Below are 19,204 nucleotides of genomic sequence, written 5' to 3'. Positions count from 1 at the left end.
GGAAGCCAGTGGAGAGAGCGGAGGAGCGGGGTGACGTGAGAGAACTTGGGAAAGTTGAACACCAGACGGGCTGCGGCGTTCTGGATGAGTTGTAGGGGTTTAATGGCACAGGCAGGGAGCCCAGCCAACAGCGAGTTGCAGTAATCCAGACGGGAGATGACAAGTGCCTGGATTAGGACGCGCCGCTTCCTGCGTGAGGCAGGGTCGTACTCTGCGAATGTTGTAGAGCATGAACCTACAGGAACGGGTCACCGCCTTGATGTTAGTTGAGAACGACAGGGTGTTGTCCAGGATCACGCCAAGGTTCTTAGCACTCTGGGAGGAGGACACAATGGAGTTGTTCAACCGTGGATGGCGAGATCATGGAACGGGCAGTCCTTCCCCGGGAGGAAGAGCAGCTCCGTCTTGCCGAGTTCAGCTTGAGGTGGTGATCCGTCATCCACACTGATATGTCTGCCAGACATGCAGAGATGCGATTCACCACCTGATTATCAGAGGGGGGAAAGGAGAAGATTAATTGTGTGTCGTCTGCATAGCAATGATAGGAGAGACCATGTAGGGATATGAAGAGGCAAGTGACTTGGTGTATAGCGAGAATAGGAGAGGGCCTAGAACAGAGCCCTGGGGGACACCAGTGGTGAGAGCACGTGGTGCGGAGATTCGCGCCACGCCACCTGGTAGGAGCGACCTGTCAGGTAGGACGCAATCCAAGCGTGGGCCGCGCCGGAGATGCCCAACTCGGAGAGGGGAGAGACCCACCCCTTTTGCCCTCAGAACAGCCTCAATTTGTCAGGGCATGGACTCTACAAGATGTCGAAAAGCGTTCAACGGGGATGCTGGCCCACTTGACTCAATGCTCCCACATTATCTTCTTCATGATTGACAGGTGAAAGGGATAATAACGCTGCTCTTCCTGTGGCACAGGGGATCCAGAGGTACATGCTCCGCAGGGCAATTTCTCACYTCCTTATTAACACAATTGCTACTGTGCAATCAATATCATAATTTGAAGATTATGTGGGCATCCTCCGCTGTGATTTCCAGCCCTTTGTGACACTTCCATCTCTCTTTCCTTATTCAATTAGTTGTATGTGGTTTATTGGCATGAAGTAGCCTACACAGGTGCATTTTGGCAAAGCAGTATGAGAGTCTTAGATGAAAGTAGCCTAAGTAGTAAAATGACATACATTGCTTCTAATGACAAGTATAGCACAATGTATGTCATTAAATCAAATGATTGGGTTAATTAAATTGCCAGTCTCTCTCMCTGCCACCCGCCCACCCACCCACAAATACATACATTAATAGAATCGCCCAATAGTGTGTTGMAATAGGCTATTGCAATAGAGAAGTGTTTCCCAACTCTGGTCCTCGAGTACCCCCAACAGCATACATTGTTGTTGTACAAAAACATCTGATTCAACTTGCCAATGGCTTGATGATTAGTTGACAAGTAGAATCAGGTGTGCTTGTCCGGGGCCACAACAAAAAATATGTACTGTCGTGGTACTCGGACTGGAGTTGGGAAATACTGCAGTAGATGATGAGATGTACACTGACTGAGTACACCAAACATTAGGAGCACCTTCTGATACTGAGTTTTTTAAAAAAAATTTACCTTTATTTAACTAGGTAAGTCAGTTGAGAACAAATTCTTATCTACAATGATGGCCAAACCCTAACGACGTTGGGCCAATTGTGCCATCCCATGGGACTCAGTTGCACCCACCCCTTTTGCCCTCAGAACAGCCTCAATTTGTCAGGGCATGGACTCTACAAGATGTCGAAAAGCGTTCAACGGGGATGCTGGCCCACSTTGACTCCAATGCTTCCCACAGTTGTGTCAAGTTGGCTGGATGTCCTTTGGTTGGTGGACCATTCTTGATACACACAGAAACTTTTGAGCGTGAAAAACCTAGCGGTGTTGCAGTTTTTGACACAAACCCGTGCCTGGCACTAACCCATTCAAAGGCACTTAAATATTTTGTCATGCCCATTCACCCTCTGAATGGCACACATACACAATCCATGTCTCAAGGCTTAAAAATAATTATTGAAACTGTCTCCTCCCCTTCATTTTACACTGATTGAAGTGGATTTAACAAGTGGCATCAATAAGGGACCATAGCTTTAACCTGGATTCACCTGGTCAGTCTATGTCGTGGAAAGAGCAGGTGTTCTTAATGTTTTGTATACTGAGTGTATACATCTGTATGGTATCGTGAGCTTCTGAAATGATGTCCGTAGCATAAGAAAATAACGCGGTATCTATACCCTTTGTATTGAGCGCTCCGGTGTATTCTGGTCAAGTGCTGGAAGTTGCATTGCAGGGGTGTGACTAGGCTACTTCTGCAGTCGGGGGGGAACGTTCTCATAGAAATGCTTCTCTAGCGACTGTCTCCTCAGGACCTCGCATCGCATGCATCTCGAGTGGGAAGGCCCCTCGTTGAATGATTTCAATACAATTAGTCGAGCGGATGCGCTGAACAGGGGTGAATCTCCATCACGTTTCCCGCGGAAAGACAGGCACCTGTGCGTTTCGATGGAGAGCGGCGAGTAAACTGAAGGGAGAGCCGTGGAGTTTACCCCCCTTCCCCCTTGCACCAAAATAAAACTCCTAGGTAAGACCAACGCTAGTCTTTCATAAAATGAATCCACTTTATTTCATGTTTGTGTGCTCGAATATGCACACCCTTGTTCTATGAAGCGCCATATGCCGAGTGTATGGAGACACTTTGTCTTATTATGTCTAACCTCTAACGTTAGTTCTGCATGTATTGCGTTGTTATTGTCAATAAGAAGAACAATTATATTAATTGTATAGCATTATGCCTTTATGAGTATATCAAATGTAATTCCATTATCTAAGCAACAATCGACCCGAAACATTGATTTTGCATCCCAGACAGTGACCGCTTCTCCATGAAGCTGGCCCATGCAATGTAAATATAGTAGCATTATGAATAAGTATTATAATGGCGTAGAGGGGGTAACAGRATAATTGGACTGGTCACGAGCAACATATTGTAAATGCTATAGCCCACATAGGCTACTAAACCTTACAAAAGAAGACTGCCGTTTTGAAACTGRATTAAAAGTCCAGTAACTGCTGTCGACTGTGGTAATTTGGTCTCAGTAATTGCAGAATAACTTTTAGTGTACTGCACTCTGACTGCAGTTGTAGTTACACTGCACTCGGATTGCAATATGGTTTTCGAAAGGGAAAATATATATTAAGTGTTGAGGCCACAAACGAACATTCACATTAAATCTTATGTTTGTGTCGTGCCAAAACCCCTAGAGGGCGTACTTCTTCCTGACATTGTTGATTTCCTCTACCTGCGACCAGTTTGTACGTAAAACATCCTCCTATCAGGCGGCAAAGGAATCGTTTTCCTCCTTAACGCGATTAAATGGGGGGCCGCCCAAAATCTTTTTTGAAAAATAGTCATACCGTCTTAAACTAATTTCCCCACCACCACGACAGGGTGGCTCATGCGTTGTGTACAGCAGCAGGGGTAAACAACAGACTGGTGCAACCTGATTGGCTGAATGCTGTACACAATGTATTAGCCACCCTAGCAAATCAAATCAAAACCAATGTTATTGGTCACATACACATATTTAGCAGATGTTATTGCAGTTGTGACGAAATGCTTGTGTTCCTAGCTACGACAGTGCAGTAGTATCTAACAATTCACAGTAGTATCTAACAATTCCGGGGATCTCGAGGTACGTGCTCCGCGGGGCAATTTCCGGTGGTGGAAATTGTTTTACTAAGACTACGCATATTTTCCCCGTGTTTTTCTTTCTTCTGGAGGCACACCATTAAAGCTAGTTAAGGAAGAATGGATGATGTTTCATGTACTCGCTGGTGGTTAGGAGTTTATTGCCGGTTACGCTATTTGCGTCGGGACGCCAAAGACCAGACGATATACTTTGGCAAACCTTGGGGCTGTTTGTGAAAAGTAATCGCGTGACACAACGGAAGCTGTTGTTCTTTCAGAACCACACTCTAGGTCGGAACATGATGCCATGCTACCATTCTGAAAAGTTGTGATTGTTTGTTGATAGAAAATAGACTTGAGTCATCTATTGTACCCAACAACCCACTCCCTAACAACCTATAGAAATTGACTGTGTGTGGGCTCTTCAGCACAAGATTAAACACAATGTAATAAACTCCAATCTGCTCAAATAATGGCTTCGGGGCTGCTTATCAAAATCACTTGAAAAAAAATATGTACTTTTGCATTGTCACAACCTGTCCTTGCCTCTGCTCTGGTATGAGACCTTTACAGAATTGGTTGTTGGGGCCTCAAGGAATAGGCCTGCTACTCCTGTCTGCTCGACCATTGATTTAACACCCACACACTCCTATGATGATGTGTTCCAAGCTCTCTGTTCCTGGGCTGGAGCTGGACAGAGTAGCTAGTAAAAAAGAAGGAAGCCTGTGCAGAATAAAAATATTCCAAAACATGCATCCTTTTTGCATGAAGACACTAAAGTAAAACTGCAAACGATGTGGCAATTAAATGAACTTCATGTCCTGAATACAAAGCGTTATGTTTGGGGCAAATCCAATACAACACATCACTGAGTACCACTCTTCATATTTTCAAGCATGGTGGTGGCTGCTGCATGTTATGGGTATGTTTGGAATAGAGCTAAGCACGGGCAAAATCCTAGAAGAAAATCTGGTTGTCTGCTTTCCAACAGACACTGGGAGACAAATTCACCTTTCAGCAGTACAGTAACCTAAAACACAAGGCCAAATATACACTGGAGTTATTTACCAAGATGACATTGAGTGTTCCTGAGTGGCCTAGTTACAGTTTTGACTTAAATCGTCTTGAAAATCGATGGCAAGACTTTAAAATGGCTGTCTAGCAATGATCAACAACCAACTTGACAGAGCTTGAAGGATTTTAAAAAGAATAATGTGCAAAAATTGTACAACCCAGGTGTGCAAAGCTCTTAGAGACTTACCCCGAAAGACCCACAGCTGCCTCTGTCCAGTGTCTGTGTTCTTTTACCCATCTTTTCTTTTTATTGGCCAGTCTGAGATATGGCTTTTTCTTTGCAACTCTGCCTAGAAGGTCAGCATCCCGGAGTTGCCACTTCACTGTTGACATTGAGACTGGTGTTTTGCGGGTACTATTTAATGAAGCTGCCAGTTGAGGACTTGTGAGGCGCCTGTTTCTCAAACTAGACACTGTAATGTACTTGTCCTCCTGCTCAGTTGTGCACCGGGGCCTCCCACTCCTCTTTCTATTCTGGTTAGAGCCAGTTTGCGCTGTTCTGTGAAGGGAGTATTACATAGCGTTGTACGAGATCTTCAGTTTCTTGGCAATTTCTCGCATGGAATAGCCATCATTTCTCAGAACAAGAATAGACTGATGAGTTRCCGAAGAAAGTTCCTTTGTTTCTGACCATTTTGAGCCTGTAATCGAACCCACAAATGCTGATGCTCCAGATACTCAACTAGTCTAAAGAAGGCCAGTTTTATTGCTTCTTTAATCAGAACAACAGTTTTCAGTTGTGCTAACATAATTGCAAAAGGGTTTTCTAATGATCAATTAGCGTGTTTAAAATGATAAACTTGGATTAGCTAGCACAACGTGCCATTGGAACACAGGAGTGATGGTTGCTGATAATGGGCCTCCGTACGTCTACGTAGATATTCCATTAAAAATCAGCCATTCCAGCTACAATAGTCATTTACAACATTAACAATGTCTACACTGTATTTTTGATCAATTTGATGTCATTTGAATGGACCAAAAATGTGCTTTTCTTTCAAAAACAAGTACATTTCTAAGTGACCCCAAACTTTTGAACGGTAGTGTGTGTAAATGAGATATTTGCAAACATTTCTAAAACCATGTTTTGACTTTGTCATTATGGGGTATTGTGTGTAGATGAATACATGTTTGATTCAGGCAGTATTATTTCTGAAGACACTGTAGGTAAAGATGTTTATGCAGCTATAGCACCTATGTGGACTATAGGCAGTCCTTATTGGCTTCAGTTTGGGGCTTAAGCAATAACTAAAGTGTTCCCCAACGATAATAATAGATTGCATTTCCATAGTGTTCCCTGCTAGGTCTCAAGGGATGCAAGTGTCAGCGGAAGAAGGAGAGTTGTGTTTTCACCTTGATTGATTGAGCTGGTGATTCACTGTGAGGGGGAGGCCACAGTTTCAAGATTCTCCTATCCTCAAAAGCACGTTGTTACTTTTAGTTAAAAGCACAGGGGGAAAAAGCTGTCAAATGTGCCGGCGAAGGAAACTGTATCAAAATCAAATGTATTTATAAAGCCCTTCTTACATCACCTGATATCTCAAAGTGCTTTACAGAAACCCAGCCTATATCTGGCAACCGACGCGAATGCGGCGTGGCAGAGGCAAGCCGGAATAACCGCCACGCTAGGATAGGCTATTCCCTTTTCCCAGGCACTGTGGCAGCGATGCAGTTAATTTTTATTATGACTCATTGCGCGAGATTAAAAGCAAAGTTGATTTATTAGTTGTACCGAAGCCGGCGAGAAAGAAGAGAGAGAGAGAAGCTGACGAAAGCACACTTGCTGTGATCGTTCTCTCTTTCTTGATCCCCACCCTTCTCTCTCTCTCTCGCTCTCGCTCTCGCTCTCGCTCGCTCTCTCTCTCTCTCTCAGCACTGCATCCGTTATATTTGATCAATGGTGTTTTAGCATAGAGGACCAATAAAGGGAAGTAGTACACATTCATTTTCTTCAGTAGGGGTAGCACACCAGGTCCTGTTCTTTTACATTTGTACAGATAAGCACACATTTAGTACACACACACTCTGCAGTTTTTGTTGTTGACAGCAGATTGTCTTTGATAGTGCAAGGGCTCTCCAGTTAACAGAAGAGCTGACTGACTAGTGTGCACTGCGTGTGTTTGCCCATGCGCTGTGTGGTCTCCCCTGCAAAGACACAGAGGAGCCAATCATGATGCTCTTTATGAGAGCCAACACAGCAGAAGCAGAAGGATACACACACAGTCTATCTCTCGATCTCTCTCTCTCACACACACACAGTCTCTCTCTCTCTCACACACACACACACACAGTCTCTCTCTCTCACACACAGTCTCTCACACACACAGTCTCACACACACACAGTCTCTCACACACACACACACACAGTCTCTCTCTCTCACACACACACACACACACACACACACACACAGACTATCTCTCACACACACACACACACACACGCACACGCAGAGTATCTCTCTCACACACACACGCAGAGAATCTCTCACACACACACGCAGAGTATCTCTCTCTCTCTCACACACACGCAGAGTATCTCTCTCACACACACGCAGAGAATCACTCACACACACACGCACCGGCTGTGCTCTCTTGTTCTCTGTAGGCACTGTGTAGGCTGCAGTGTCACACAACTCCACAGGGAGGGTGTTTCCACAACAAGCTTGCTTTCTGTCTCTGAGTCGAAAGGTTATCCTTGTCATCGAACAGAAGCAAAAGGGTTGAATCATTCAGAATAATCGGTCCAGAGTTTTCTCCATATTTCTGCTTGGCACCATCTGCTTAATTTAGTATTATTCATTGATATTTGCTTCGAGGAATATTAGCAACTATTATATAGTTACTTTTCATCAGCTTGATATTGTATCAGCTGTGTTGCATTGGATTGATAAGCTAACGTAAAATAATATGACCTACTTGAAACATCCAGTTACAAATGTACAGTTATACATRGGAGGTGTATTTGAGTTGTACACTTTTACAGCAAAAACTGAATTGCTGCATACATAGGCCTATGTAAGTAAGTAAAACCCCAAAATATCGAAGTTAATGGTATTTGAGATGTGGTATACACTATTACAGCCAAGCAGTGTTAACAATGGAATCCACATTAGTGGAAACAACGCCACTGTCCGTCCCACGGCCGTTGTTTTTGTTTTGCCGACGAAGCAGAGGTGAAAAATATTCAGTACATACTCTGGTGTTCTGTGGCACGTGCAATGATGTCAGAGTGAAACAATGTCAGTAACAGAAATGGTAGTTTCACCATTATGGCTGACAGCTTTAAGCAGTCTCATAAAGTAAGGCGTAGGGCTGTTGTAATATCTGTCCGTCCGAGTAGGGGGATTGTTTAGTTTGTGACTGGATCGGGTCGATCTGCCACTGACATGGCCTCTCGTCTGAGGCAGCCATGTGATGTAATCCTGATAATACATGTTGTAAACAGTCATGACAGCGGATGTCAGTGGAATTGAACAGAGCAGCCAGGCACTAACCAACTACCGTGTTAGGTTAGCCATAGTTTGTCATTAATGTTTATGACCTCTTATGTCATTGTTATGCCCACGATATGAAGAGTACCAGTCAAAAGTTTGGATACACCTACTCATTCAAGGGTTTTTCRTTATTTGGACTATTTTCTACATTGTAGAATAATAGTGAAGACATCAACACTATGAAATAACACATATGGAATCATGTAGTAACCAAAAAAGTGTTAAACAAATCAAAATATATTTTATATTCTTTAAAGTAGACACCTTTTGTCCTGATGACAGCTTTGCACACTCTTGGAATTCTCTCAACCAGCGTCACCTGTAATGTTTTTCCAACAGTCTTGAAGGAGTTCACATATATGCTGAGCCCTTGTTGGCTACTATTCCTTCCCTCTGCGGTCCAACTCATCCCAAACCATCTCAATTGGGTTGAGGTRGGGTGATTGTGGAGGCCAAGTCATCTGATGCAGTACTCCATCACTCTCCTTCTTGGTCAAATAGCCCTTACACAGCCTGGAGGTGTGTTGGGTCATTGTACTGTTGTAGAACAAATGATAGTCCCACTAAGCACAAACCAGATGGGATGGTGTATCGCTGCAGAATACTGTGGTTGCCATGCTGGTTAAGTGTCCCTTGAATTCTAAATAAATCACTAACAGTGTGTCACGAGAATTTTCAATCCCAATGATAATAACTATCAATCAATCAATAGCTTTGACCAATTCCGGAGGTTTGTAAGACCATGGGTTTAATAATAATTAGTCAAAGACTCAGTTTATGCAAAAGTCTAGTACAGTTTATTCAGAGAACGTTCTGAAGTCCATTATACGAAGACATCCATTTTATAGCATACTTCCACACAAACAGTAGGTATCCTTCGCACATACATACGAGTTCAAATCTTAAGCTACGCCTTGCTCAGACAGTCTGTGTTTTTCCACTATACAGATACATTGTTTCTTTAATCTGCAACATGTTTCATAATCTTCTGCAAGCCTAACAGTTTCTCCCCTCCACGGGTGGAGACAGAATGTCCTGTAAGGAACACAGTAGTACAACTCGTCTGTCGATAGCTCCTCTTATCATTTGTTTCCCACTTGCACCCTGCTTACGTCCTAAAAAGGAACAAAAGGTCCTTGCTCTAATTCTGACTAAAACTACACACATCATCAGATTATAGTTTTATGATTCTAATAAATTTCATACAATTATATGGTTTCAGGGTGGAATATTTTTAGTCATTACCATTAAGCATATAATTCCCTTATCACAGTGTCACCAGCAAAGCACCACCGCACCATCACACCTCCTCCTCCATSCTTCATGGTGGGAACCACACATGCAGAGATCATCCGTTCACCTACACTGCGTCTCAGAAAGACACAGCGGTTGGAACCAAAAATCTCAAATATGGACTCATCAGACCAAAGGACAGATTTCCACCTGTTTAATGTCCATTGCTCGTGTTTCTTGGCCCAAGCAAGTCTCTTCTTATTATTGGTGTCCTTTAGTAGTGGTTTCTTTGTAGCAATTCGACCATGAAGACCTGATTCAGGCAGTTTCCTCTGAACAGTTGATGTTGACATGTGTCTGTTACTTGAACTCTGTGAAGTATTTATTTGGGCTGCAATTTCTGAGGCTGGTAACTCTAATGAACTTATCCTCTGCAGCAGAGGTAACTCTGGGTCTTCCTTTCCTGTGGCGGTCCTCATGAGAGCCAGTTTAATCATAGCACTTGATGGTTTTTGCAACTACACTATTAGTGGATATTAGTTGTGAAGTACCCATGAGATGTAGAGGGTTGAGCAAATTCAGAATAGATGGGCCAAGTACTTTAGTATGCAAATTTGACACTACAACTGAAATGTTATGCTAATTCTTTCCAGAACAAGGACTGTAATGCCACAGAGTTTTCAAACCTAGAGGCCAAACATGGCGATACTTCCGGGAAGGCATCTCAAAGCAGACTCGGCAGACCAGACTAGAGTTTGGTGTTTGGCAAGTCAATGGGAGAAGTGACATTTTTTTTCTACGTCTAAAGGCGAAACCTAGATTCAAGCCAATGTATTTAGTTGCTGAAAATCTCCTCACTACTGCCTTGTGAAAGTGACAAACTAACTTGTTTTCGTTTTCGCCAAAAACAACTTAATATCGAAGGAGTGCCTTTGATTTGACGGCCTGCACATGCAGAGTTCGACACGACAGTTAGACCCAATTATGTGTTTCTGACCATTAACTATGCTAGCTAACGTTGTTGCCATGACATGCATGACCGGGGATTTCTATTGGAGAAGCAGTTTTCAATTGGCAATTGAAATTCAACATATGCCTGCCAATACACAGCACCAAATGACAATGTGTGGAGTCCTTTTCTTCCTTGTCTCTCTGTCTCACTCAGAAGGGTTCACTAAGGAGAATAGAGGTTTTTAGCCCAAACAGCTTTTTGTCTCTTGCTTTCTGATGCTCACTTTCTCAGTCCCTCTGTCTGTATCATTATTTCCCTCCCTTCCCCCCCTCTCTCCTCCCTCTCCCTTGTGAAGGGAAGCTTCCACTAGCCTGAACTAACCTGATTAAGCCTAGTCCAGATCAGTTTGTGCTTTAGCAAACCCAGGCTACCTCTTCAGGAACCATTCACCTTTATGAAGGGAGGGAGGGATAAGGGAAAGTCAGACTATAGATGAGAGAGACAGGCTGTAGTCTTCACAGCTGCCAGGGGCAAGTTTAGCAGAGCCCTCTCTCTCTCTGTGCTACAGTAGGACCCTACTAATGGCATTTCAGCAGCTGTCATTCGCCTGCACTGCGCCAGACAATTTAATTATTTACTTGGGCTGCCCTGCATTTACAAATCGCTCAGCAGAATTGAGTGATTTCTCCCCTACCTCCTCATCCCCCCTTCTATGTCATTAGTATAATGTTCCTGGTTACTCTGAAGGCGTCCGCATACATAGGTTGGGTTTGCTTCTAGCAGAACTTGGCTAGGGGAAGCATACATAGGTTGGGTTTGCTTCTAGCAGAACTTGGCTAGGGGAAGCGAACATAGGTTGGGTTTGCTTCCAGCAGAACTTGGCTAGGGGAAGCGAACATAGGTTGGGTTTGCTTCTAGCAGAACTCGGCTAGGGGAAGCGAACATAGGTTGGGTTTGCTTCTAGCAGAACTTGGCTAGGGGAAGCGAACATAGGTTGGGTTTGCTTCTAGCAGATCTCGGCTAGGGGAAGCGAACATGGTTGGGTTTGCTTCTAGCAGATCTCGGCTAGGGAAGCGAACTAGGTTGGGTTTGCTTCTAGCAGAACTCGCTAGGGGAAGCGAACATAGGTTGGGTTTGCTTCTAGCAGAACACGGCTAGGGGCGAACATAGGTTGGGTTTGCTTCTAGCAGAACTCGGCTAGGGGAAGCGAACATAGGTTGGGTTTGCTTCTAGCAGAATCGGCTAGGGGAAGCGAACATAGGTTGGGTTTGCTTCTAGCAGAACTGGCTAGGGGAAGCGACATAGGTTGGGTTTGCTTCTAGCAGAACTCGGCTAGGGGAAGCGAACATAGGTTGGGTTTGCTTCTAGCAAGAACTCGGCTAGGGGAAGCGAACATAGGTTGGGTTTGCTTCTAGCAGAACACGGCTAGGGGAAGCAACATAGGTTGGGTTTGCTTCTAGCAGAACTCGGCTAGGGGAAGCGAACATAGGTTGGGTTTGCTTCTAGCAGAACATGGCTAGGGGAGCGAACATAGGTTGGTTTTGCTTCTAGCAGAACGGCTAGGGGAAGCGAACATAGGTTGGGTTTGCTTCTAGCAGAACACGGCTAGGGGAAGCAAACATAGGTTGGGTTTGCTTCTAGCTAGAACTCGGCTAGGGGAAGCGAACATCTGTGCTCACATACTCCTTTAAAAGACCTTCGCTTGAAAAACAAGAAATATCACTGTTTGTCCCTCTTGAGACGCCATAGCAACAACATAGCCATACACTTCCTCAAAATAATAGAGATGAATCAATAAATCTGTAATACATTTTGACATTTTTGGTGCAGTATTTCTCAAGTGAAAAAATGTGCATGAAAACTAGTCGTCTTCCGTTGAATGACAACACACACTTAATGTTCCTACTCCTACTAGGAGTAGTATTGTTGACCAACCACCGCTGAAGGGGGTGTAGATTTCAGCTAAAGAAACTTKAACTTGCTAAAAGAAAAAAAATAGTGTGCACGAACAGCCCAAAAAACCCTGCCAAAGACCAAAACTAACAAAAACTTCTAAAGATTCCGTCATAATATATGTGTGAACAGTTTCGACTGGGAAACATACCGTAAGCTTAAGCCTCAGTCTAGACGGAGTTGCAGGGAGCTTCCAAAGAGGGTGGGAGAATGACTCATACTGAGGCTGCCATTTTTGCTGTTTACTGCACAGCAAATTTGCGATCGGAATTTTAACATTTTAACAAAATTACGACTTAAATTAACACTTTATTAGAGCTGATGGGAATTAAAACGTGGTGTTACAAGAACTTGTTTTTGAGTGTTGTTTTAACACTGTAGGGTGTAAAGCCTTATTTGCATATTATTTTAGAGGGTGTCTTTTGTGTGAATTTTAGAGGTACCAGTACCACCCATGACTGTGTTTGCTAGTGACAGACATGATTTTTGCAGTCCTGTATCCTTCACCAAGTGAGTGCCAAATTACATTATTTATGACAATATATATAAAAAAATTCTAGTTTTACTCTAACAGCCTAGTTTTACTCTAACACAGTGGTCTGAAACTCCTGGTTTACAGGCCACATTGGCAAGTCACATTATGCTGGCTTGCAAAGTGTTATATAATCCCTATGGAATCCAATGGATTCAACAATTGGAGCTGTTAATCACCCGCCACTGCAGTTAAAAAGACTGCCAAGATGGGGAAGATTGATAAATGAAATAAATCCAACCAATTACAGATTGGATTAGTTTTAAATAAATCYGTGTTATTTTTCTTTGTGTAGTATAAGATAAATTGATGAATCAATGTGCATGCAAAAACATAGATATTAAAACAAACTATTCTAAAAAGCAACCTGCAACAAAGCCTGCTGGGAAATGTGATGTCTTTTTCATTCTGAGAGAGTAAATGGAAATTAACTCAACACGTTGATGATTCCACTGTGATTCAAATAAAACTTCATGTATTCACCTCATGTGGTGTCAATTTCAATCCCACTGGTGTTAAGCCCACTAGAATTAACACCGAGATTTTAACACCCGCAAATTTGCTTGTGTTAATATTGCGATACAAAAATATTGTGTTGTACTTTACCTTGAAAGACATGCTCTGTCTATATCCAATATTAAAACTTCTCTAATCTGTCTTAAAGGATCTAGTGTCATTATATGCATGCTAACCCAACACAGCATCTGCATGCGTCATGATCAGTAAATTGGTTGTTATGAGTGCTTATGGCAAGATTAAGCTGATGTCATGCTCAACATTGTAATACAGGCTTCTGGACAATAACCAGTTCAATAAACTGTAACACATAGATCACTCTTTAGCTGTTACTTCTACTATGAATCTATGTTTTACTGTATTATGAAGGCATACATAAGTATTTCTTTTTATTTAAATGCTGGCACAAGGAGAGACAAATATTTATGAATGTTTTTAAGTATTAATACACTATTGTATTATATATGACAAACCACCAATAATGACTTATGAATGTTATTATGATATTTGTGCATTTATAAAGGATGACATTATAAGGGAGCTGTGAACTGCTATGAATGTTCATAGCAAGTCTTATAATGCACTTTGAGTGATGAAGCGTCTGTATGTAATCCGTTACGAATGCACGTCTAGCCTTTATATGCACTTATAAAGGATGATACAAGGAGCACTTATGATTGCTTATGCTGTACCTAGGATTACTCTTGTAATGTTTATGCTTATGCGTATAGTGCAATATGTATGCAACAGAAGCCATTATAATGCATTCATAATGCATTATACACTGGTGCATTCAACCAAGAACAAACTAGTGTTCTTTTGTTTTTAGGCTGGTGGCTGTACAATGTCCTCAGCACAGGGCAAGGATATATCGGACTACCATATCAGCGGTGAGTCTGTGTGTGTGCGTGGCCCTGCGATGCCCCATCCATTCTGATGCTTCATGCTGCTTGGTCACACACAGCAGAGCCACCGATTCAGTCTGTTTGTGTGTGTCCTTAAGCCAACCCTTCATAAGAACACTTAAACAAGGCTTTGACACGTTGAAAAGACCAAGGTATTCCATAATTTGCCTGTTTGCTGCTTTGAAAAGGCAAGGTGAAGCTGTCTGCTTTGGGCATTCATAATAAGTCAGAGACGGCAGTAACAGTTGATAATGGTTCGTTCAAGTCGGAGATGTGAAATGTGTTTTCAGGTGCAAATGAGAATGCTGTTTTTGTTGGTAATGAGTCATCAAATGACACTCCTTGTGTTATGAATGTATAGTGTTAAAGGTTTTATCACTTCTTCATTTAAAGATACATTACAGTAAATAGTGGACATAATTTGCTTAACAAACAACTGTTATTTCCCCTCAGTGGTCCGAGCTCCCCCGGATTGGGAGGTAGGGGTGTTCGTGGCTGGGTTCCTCCTGTTGTTGGCGGTGGCAGGAGTCAACCTCTGGAAGTTATGGAAGTCTGGCACCTTTCCTGCACCCTCACCCTTCCCAAACTTTGACTACCGCTATCTACAAGAAAAATATGGCAACTCCTTCTCAGAAGCGCGGCAAAAGGTCAGAGTTTGTTTAAACACAAGCCACTAACTTTATACATTTGGGTTATTTGTAAACAAGCTACTTCCTATATTTGAGCTCTTATTGGTTGTAATATTATATTTTAATCTTTAAGGGCGTAAACACTATTATTTCAATAGAACATCTTGAGTTGTTCTATTATTACATTGAAAGATACTGATCGAATTGGTAGTTTTGTTCATTTTTTAAACATCTTTAAAAAWAAAAAAATGCTGTCCTACCTTTTGATGTGGCTACTGAAACGTACACATTAAAAGACTGTAGAATGGATGTGCCTTCAGCCACACCCCTACCAATATCACCAGGTGATGGGATTGTACCCCTCTCAAGCATGGCCACATGGTGAGTTGTCTGTCTGTCTGCCTGCATTGTTTTCATGTGTTTTTAAGAAGTGTCACTACAGAACATCTCATATATTTCTGGGACTAAAATATATGTTTGCTGGGATGTACATTTGTTAGCTGGGGATTCTATGAAGTAAAAAAATAAGTACAAGTCATCCAAACCAAAATGGACGGTTACAACTGGAAAAATTTACACCATTTAGATATATAGAGGTGTCCTCTTTGTATCTGTGCCGTTATGTTGTCTGTGACAGCACGGGCAGCGCCATTGAGGCAATCTCTATTTTTATGCTGCATGTGCCATGGTCTACCAATTTAGTTACAGAGGACCACCATGTGGGGTAGCGGACCAGTATCACAAAATGAAAAAAATCCTTAGTGATATATTGACCCATCTTTTGCAATAAAAATACATCGGTGATAAATCATTTTGGGGGTAAGTGCTAGAGCTTGGCAATATGGAGCAAAACTCATAAATGCAATACATGTAACTATTTTGCTCGATAACAACAAATACCACAAAAAAATTGTATGGACAGTTACTTTACATTAGCGGCAGGTCTCTAGACAATTATTTTTCCAGTGCCAAGAAAGACAACTGAGGCGACAGTATATGTTTTTATTGATTGCTACGCTAAGGGATGGTACATTTCTTCCAAGGGCTTAGATGCCGCAAGAGCTCTTAAATCAAGGTAAGGGTCATTGAGCTTGCTAATATTCTAACTTAGAAACTGATAATGAATACCAAACACAAATGAAAGCATGATGTTAGCATGAAATGTCCCATTTAGTGTAGCAATCAATAAAAACATATGTGCTGCTGCCTCAGCCACACTGTCAATCTATCATCAATATGTCCACTCTTATTTATAGAGTTTATCTCATGATCTCGACAAAACAACTTTTGTTATGTCGTGATCAAGAGATAAATAACTTGTGATCACGACATATCGAGGGAATACATTTGTAATTCGTATGTCCTCTCTGGACTTCCGTGGTTTACAGAGAATGGTGCTGCGACAAACAGAAAAACATCCAGTCGGCGGCAGCTCGTTGATGAAAGAGGTCTAAGGAGAATGGCAAGAATCGTGCAAGCTAATAGGCGTGCCACAAACAGACAAATAACGTCGCAGCACAACAGTGGTGTGCAAAACGGCATGTCAGAATGCACAACTCATCTGTCCTTGTCACGGATGGGCTATTGCAGCAGACGACCACACCGGGTTCCTATCAGCTAGAAACAAGAAGAAGCGGCTCCAGTGGGCACGCGATCACCAATGCTGGACAGTTGAGGAGTGGAAAAACACTGCCTGGTCTGACAAATCCCAGTTCCTGTTGGGTCATGCTGATGGCAGAGTCAGAATTTGAGTCCATTGCCCCTTACTGCTTGGTGTCAATTGTACAGGCTGGTGGTGTAATGGTGTGGAGAATGTTTTTCCTGGCACACGTTAGGTTTCCTTGATACCAATTGAGCAACGTTTGAACGCCACAGCGTATCTGCACATTGTTGCTGACCAGGTGCATCGCTTCATGGCTACAGTGGGGTCCGACCCGGTACCAGTTGGGTGTACCTAATAAACTGACCACTGAGTGTATATCATACGGATGTGGTATTCTACTGGTGATCTTAAACGTTCTCCAATCGTTGTTGAGATCTGATATTCTGCGCAGTGCCAGACGAGATGTAAAGCCAATGTCATAGGCCTATCGTCAACCAATCAAATTTGTCTAATCCTTTTGACTTAAATTCCAGCTAAACTTGGAGAGGACAGTTAGGCCTAACTACTTTCAAAAACCTTGCTTCTGATCAAGAGCTACAAAAGAAAGTAAATAGCCATAATAGACTGAAAGATAAGGTAATTTCGTCAAACGTGTGAGGCTCTCCGGCCATGCTCATTAGTTGCTCATTCAACATGTTTGCTGTTACTTCACTCAACCTCCCTTCCTAACTGTATTACAATTCCTGACACCAACCAGAACTTTTTCCTTGGCCAAATCTTCCCAAATTTTTATGAAATATCCACACCTGGTCTCTCATTTCTGCATGACCAAATTTTATCGCGAGGCAAAAGAGTAGGCTAGGTGCGCTTCAATTGCTCATTCGGTGCAGCAGATTGCAGGGGTGTAGTACTGCCTGGGTGCCATTTCTCACTGTTTTTTTTATTTTATTTTTTATTTCACCTTTATTTAACCAGGTAGGCTAGTTGAGAACAAGTTCCATTTGCAACTGCGACCTGGCCAAGATAAAGCATAGCAGTGTGAACAGACAACACAGAGTTACACATGGAGTAAACAATAAACAAGTCAATAACATGGTAGAAAAAAAAAAAAAAAAAAGAGAATCTATATACAATGTGTGCAAAAGGCAGAGGTAGGCAATAATCGAATAATTACAATTTAGCAGATTAACACTGGAGTGATAAATCATCAGATGATTCATGTGCAAGAGAGAGATACTGGTGTGCAAAAGAGCAGAAAAGTAAATAAATAAAAGCAGTATGGGGGTGAGGTAGGTAAATTGGGTGGGTAGTTTACAGATGGACTATGTACAGCTGCAGCGATCGGTTAGCTGCTCGGATAGCAGATTTTTAAAGTTGTTGAGGGAGATAAAAGTCTCCAACTTCAGAGATTTTTGCAATTCGTTCCAGTCGCAGGCAGCAGAGAACTGGAAGGAAAGGCGTCCAAATGAGTTTTGGCTTTAGGGATGATCAGTGAGATACACCTGCTGGAGCGCGTGCTGCGGGTGGGTGTAGCCATCGTGACCAGTGAACTGAGATAAGGCGGCACTTTACCTAGCATAGCCTTGTAGATGACCTGGAGCCAGTGGGTCTGACGACGAACATGTAGCGAAGGCCAGCCGACTAGGGCATACAGGTCGCGTGGTGGTCGTATAAGGTCTTTAGTACAAAACGAATGGCACTGTGATAAACTGCATCCAGTTTGCTGAGTAGAGTATTGGAAGCTATTTGTAGATGACATCGCCGAAGTCGAGGATCGGTGGATAGTCAGTTTTACTAGGTAAGTTTGGCGGCGTGAGTGAAGGAGGCTTGTTGCGGAATAGAAGACCGATTCTTGATTTGATTTTGATTGGAGATGTTTGATATGAGTCTGGAAGGAGAGTTTGCAGTCTAGCCAGACACCTAGGTACTTATAGATGTCCACATATTCTAGGTCGGAACCGTCCAGGGTGGTGATGCTAGTCGGGCGTGCGGGTGCAGGCAGCGAACGGTTGAAAAGCATGCATTTGGTTTTACTAGCGTTTAAGAGCAGTTGGAGGCCACGGAAGGAGTGTTGTATGGCATTGAAGCTCGTTTGGAGGTTAGATAGCACAGTGCCAAGGAAGGGCCGGAAGTATATAGAATGGTGTCGTCTGCGTAGAGGTGGATCAGGGAATCGCAACATCATTGATGTATACAGAGAAAAGAGTCGGCCCGAGAATTGAACCCTGTGGTACCCCCATAGAGACTGCCAGAGGACCGGACAACATGCCCTCCGATTGACACACTGAACTCTGTCTGCAAAGTAGTTGGTGAACCAGGCAAGGCAGTCATTAGAAAAACCGAGGCTACTGAGTCTGCCGATAAGAATATGGTGATTGACAGAGTCGAAAGCCTTGGCCAGGTCGATGAAGACGGCTGCACAGTAATGTCTTTATCGATGGCGGTTATATGATATCGTTTAGTACCTTGAGCGTGGCTGAGGTGCACCCGTGACCGGCTCGGAAACCGGATTGCACAGAGGAGAAGGTACGGTGGGATTCGAGATGGTCAGTGATCTGTTTGTTACTTGGCTTTCGAAGACCTTA

At 42.9% G+C, this 19,204-nt stretch overlaps 1 protein-coding gene across 2 annotated transcripts in view; it reads left to right on the top strand.

The window, feature by feature from the left end:
• The first annotated feature begins 2,149 nt into the window (after positions 1–2,149).
• The window catches only part of syt12 (synaptotagmin XII), a 40,199-nt gene continuing 23,144 nt past the window's right edge, over positions 2,150–19,204 (top strand). Inside the window, exons 1-3 of one of the 2 annotated variants that reach the window (XM_023984742.2) lie at positions 2,150–2,621; positions 14,312–14,372; positions 14,841–15,034. In XM_023984742.2, coding sequence (XP_023840510.1) covers positions 14,327–14,372; positions 14,841–15,034 — 240 coding nt within the window. In that variant the 5' untranslated portion in view covers positions 2,150–2,621; positions 14,312–14,326. The remainder of the gene's footprint in view (positions 2,622–14,311; positions 14,373–14,840; positions 15,035–19,204) is intronic. The other variant, XM_070442908.1, reaches the window with a different exon arrangement.

The sequence above is a fragment of the Salvelinus sp. IW2-2015 genome, linkage group LG4q.1:29, assembly GCF_002910315.2.
Source record: "Salvelinus sp. IW2-2015 linkage group LG4q.1:29, ASM291031v2, whole genome shotgun sequence".
Lineage (NCBI taxonomy): Eukaryota > Metazoa > Chordata > Actinopteri > Salmoniformes > Salmonidae > Salvelinus > Salvelinus sp. IW2-2015.
This window is presented reverse-complemented; position numbering and strand designations above follow the sequence as displayed.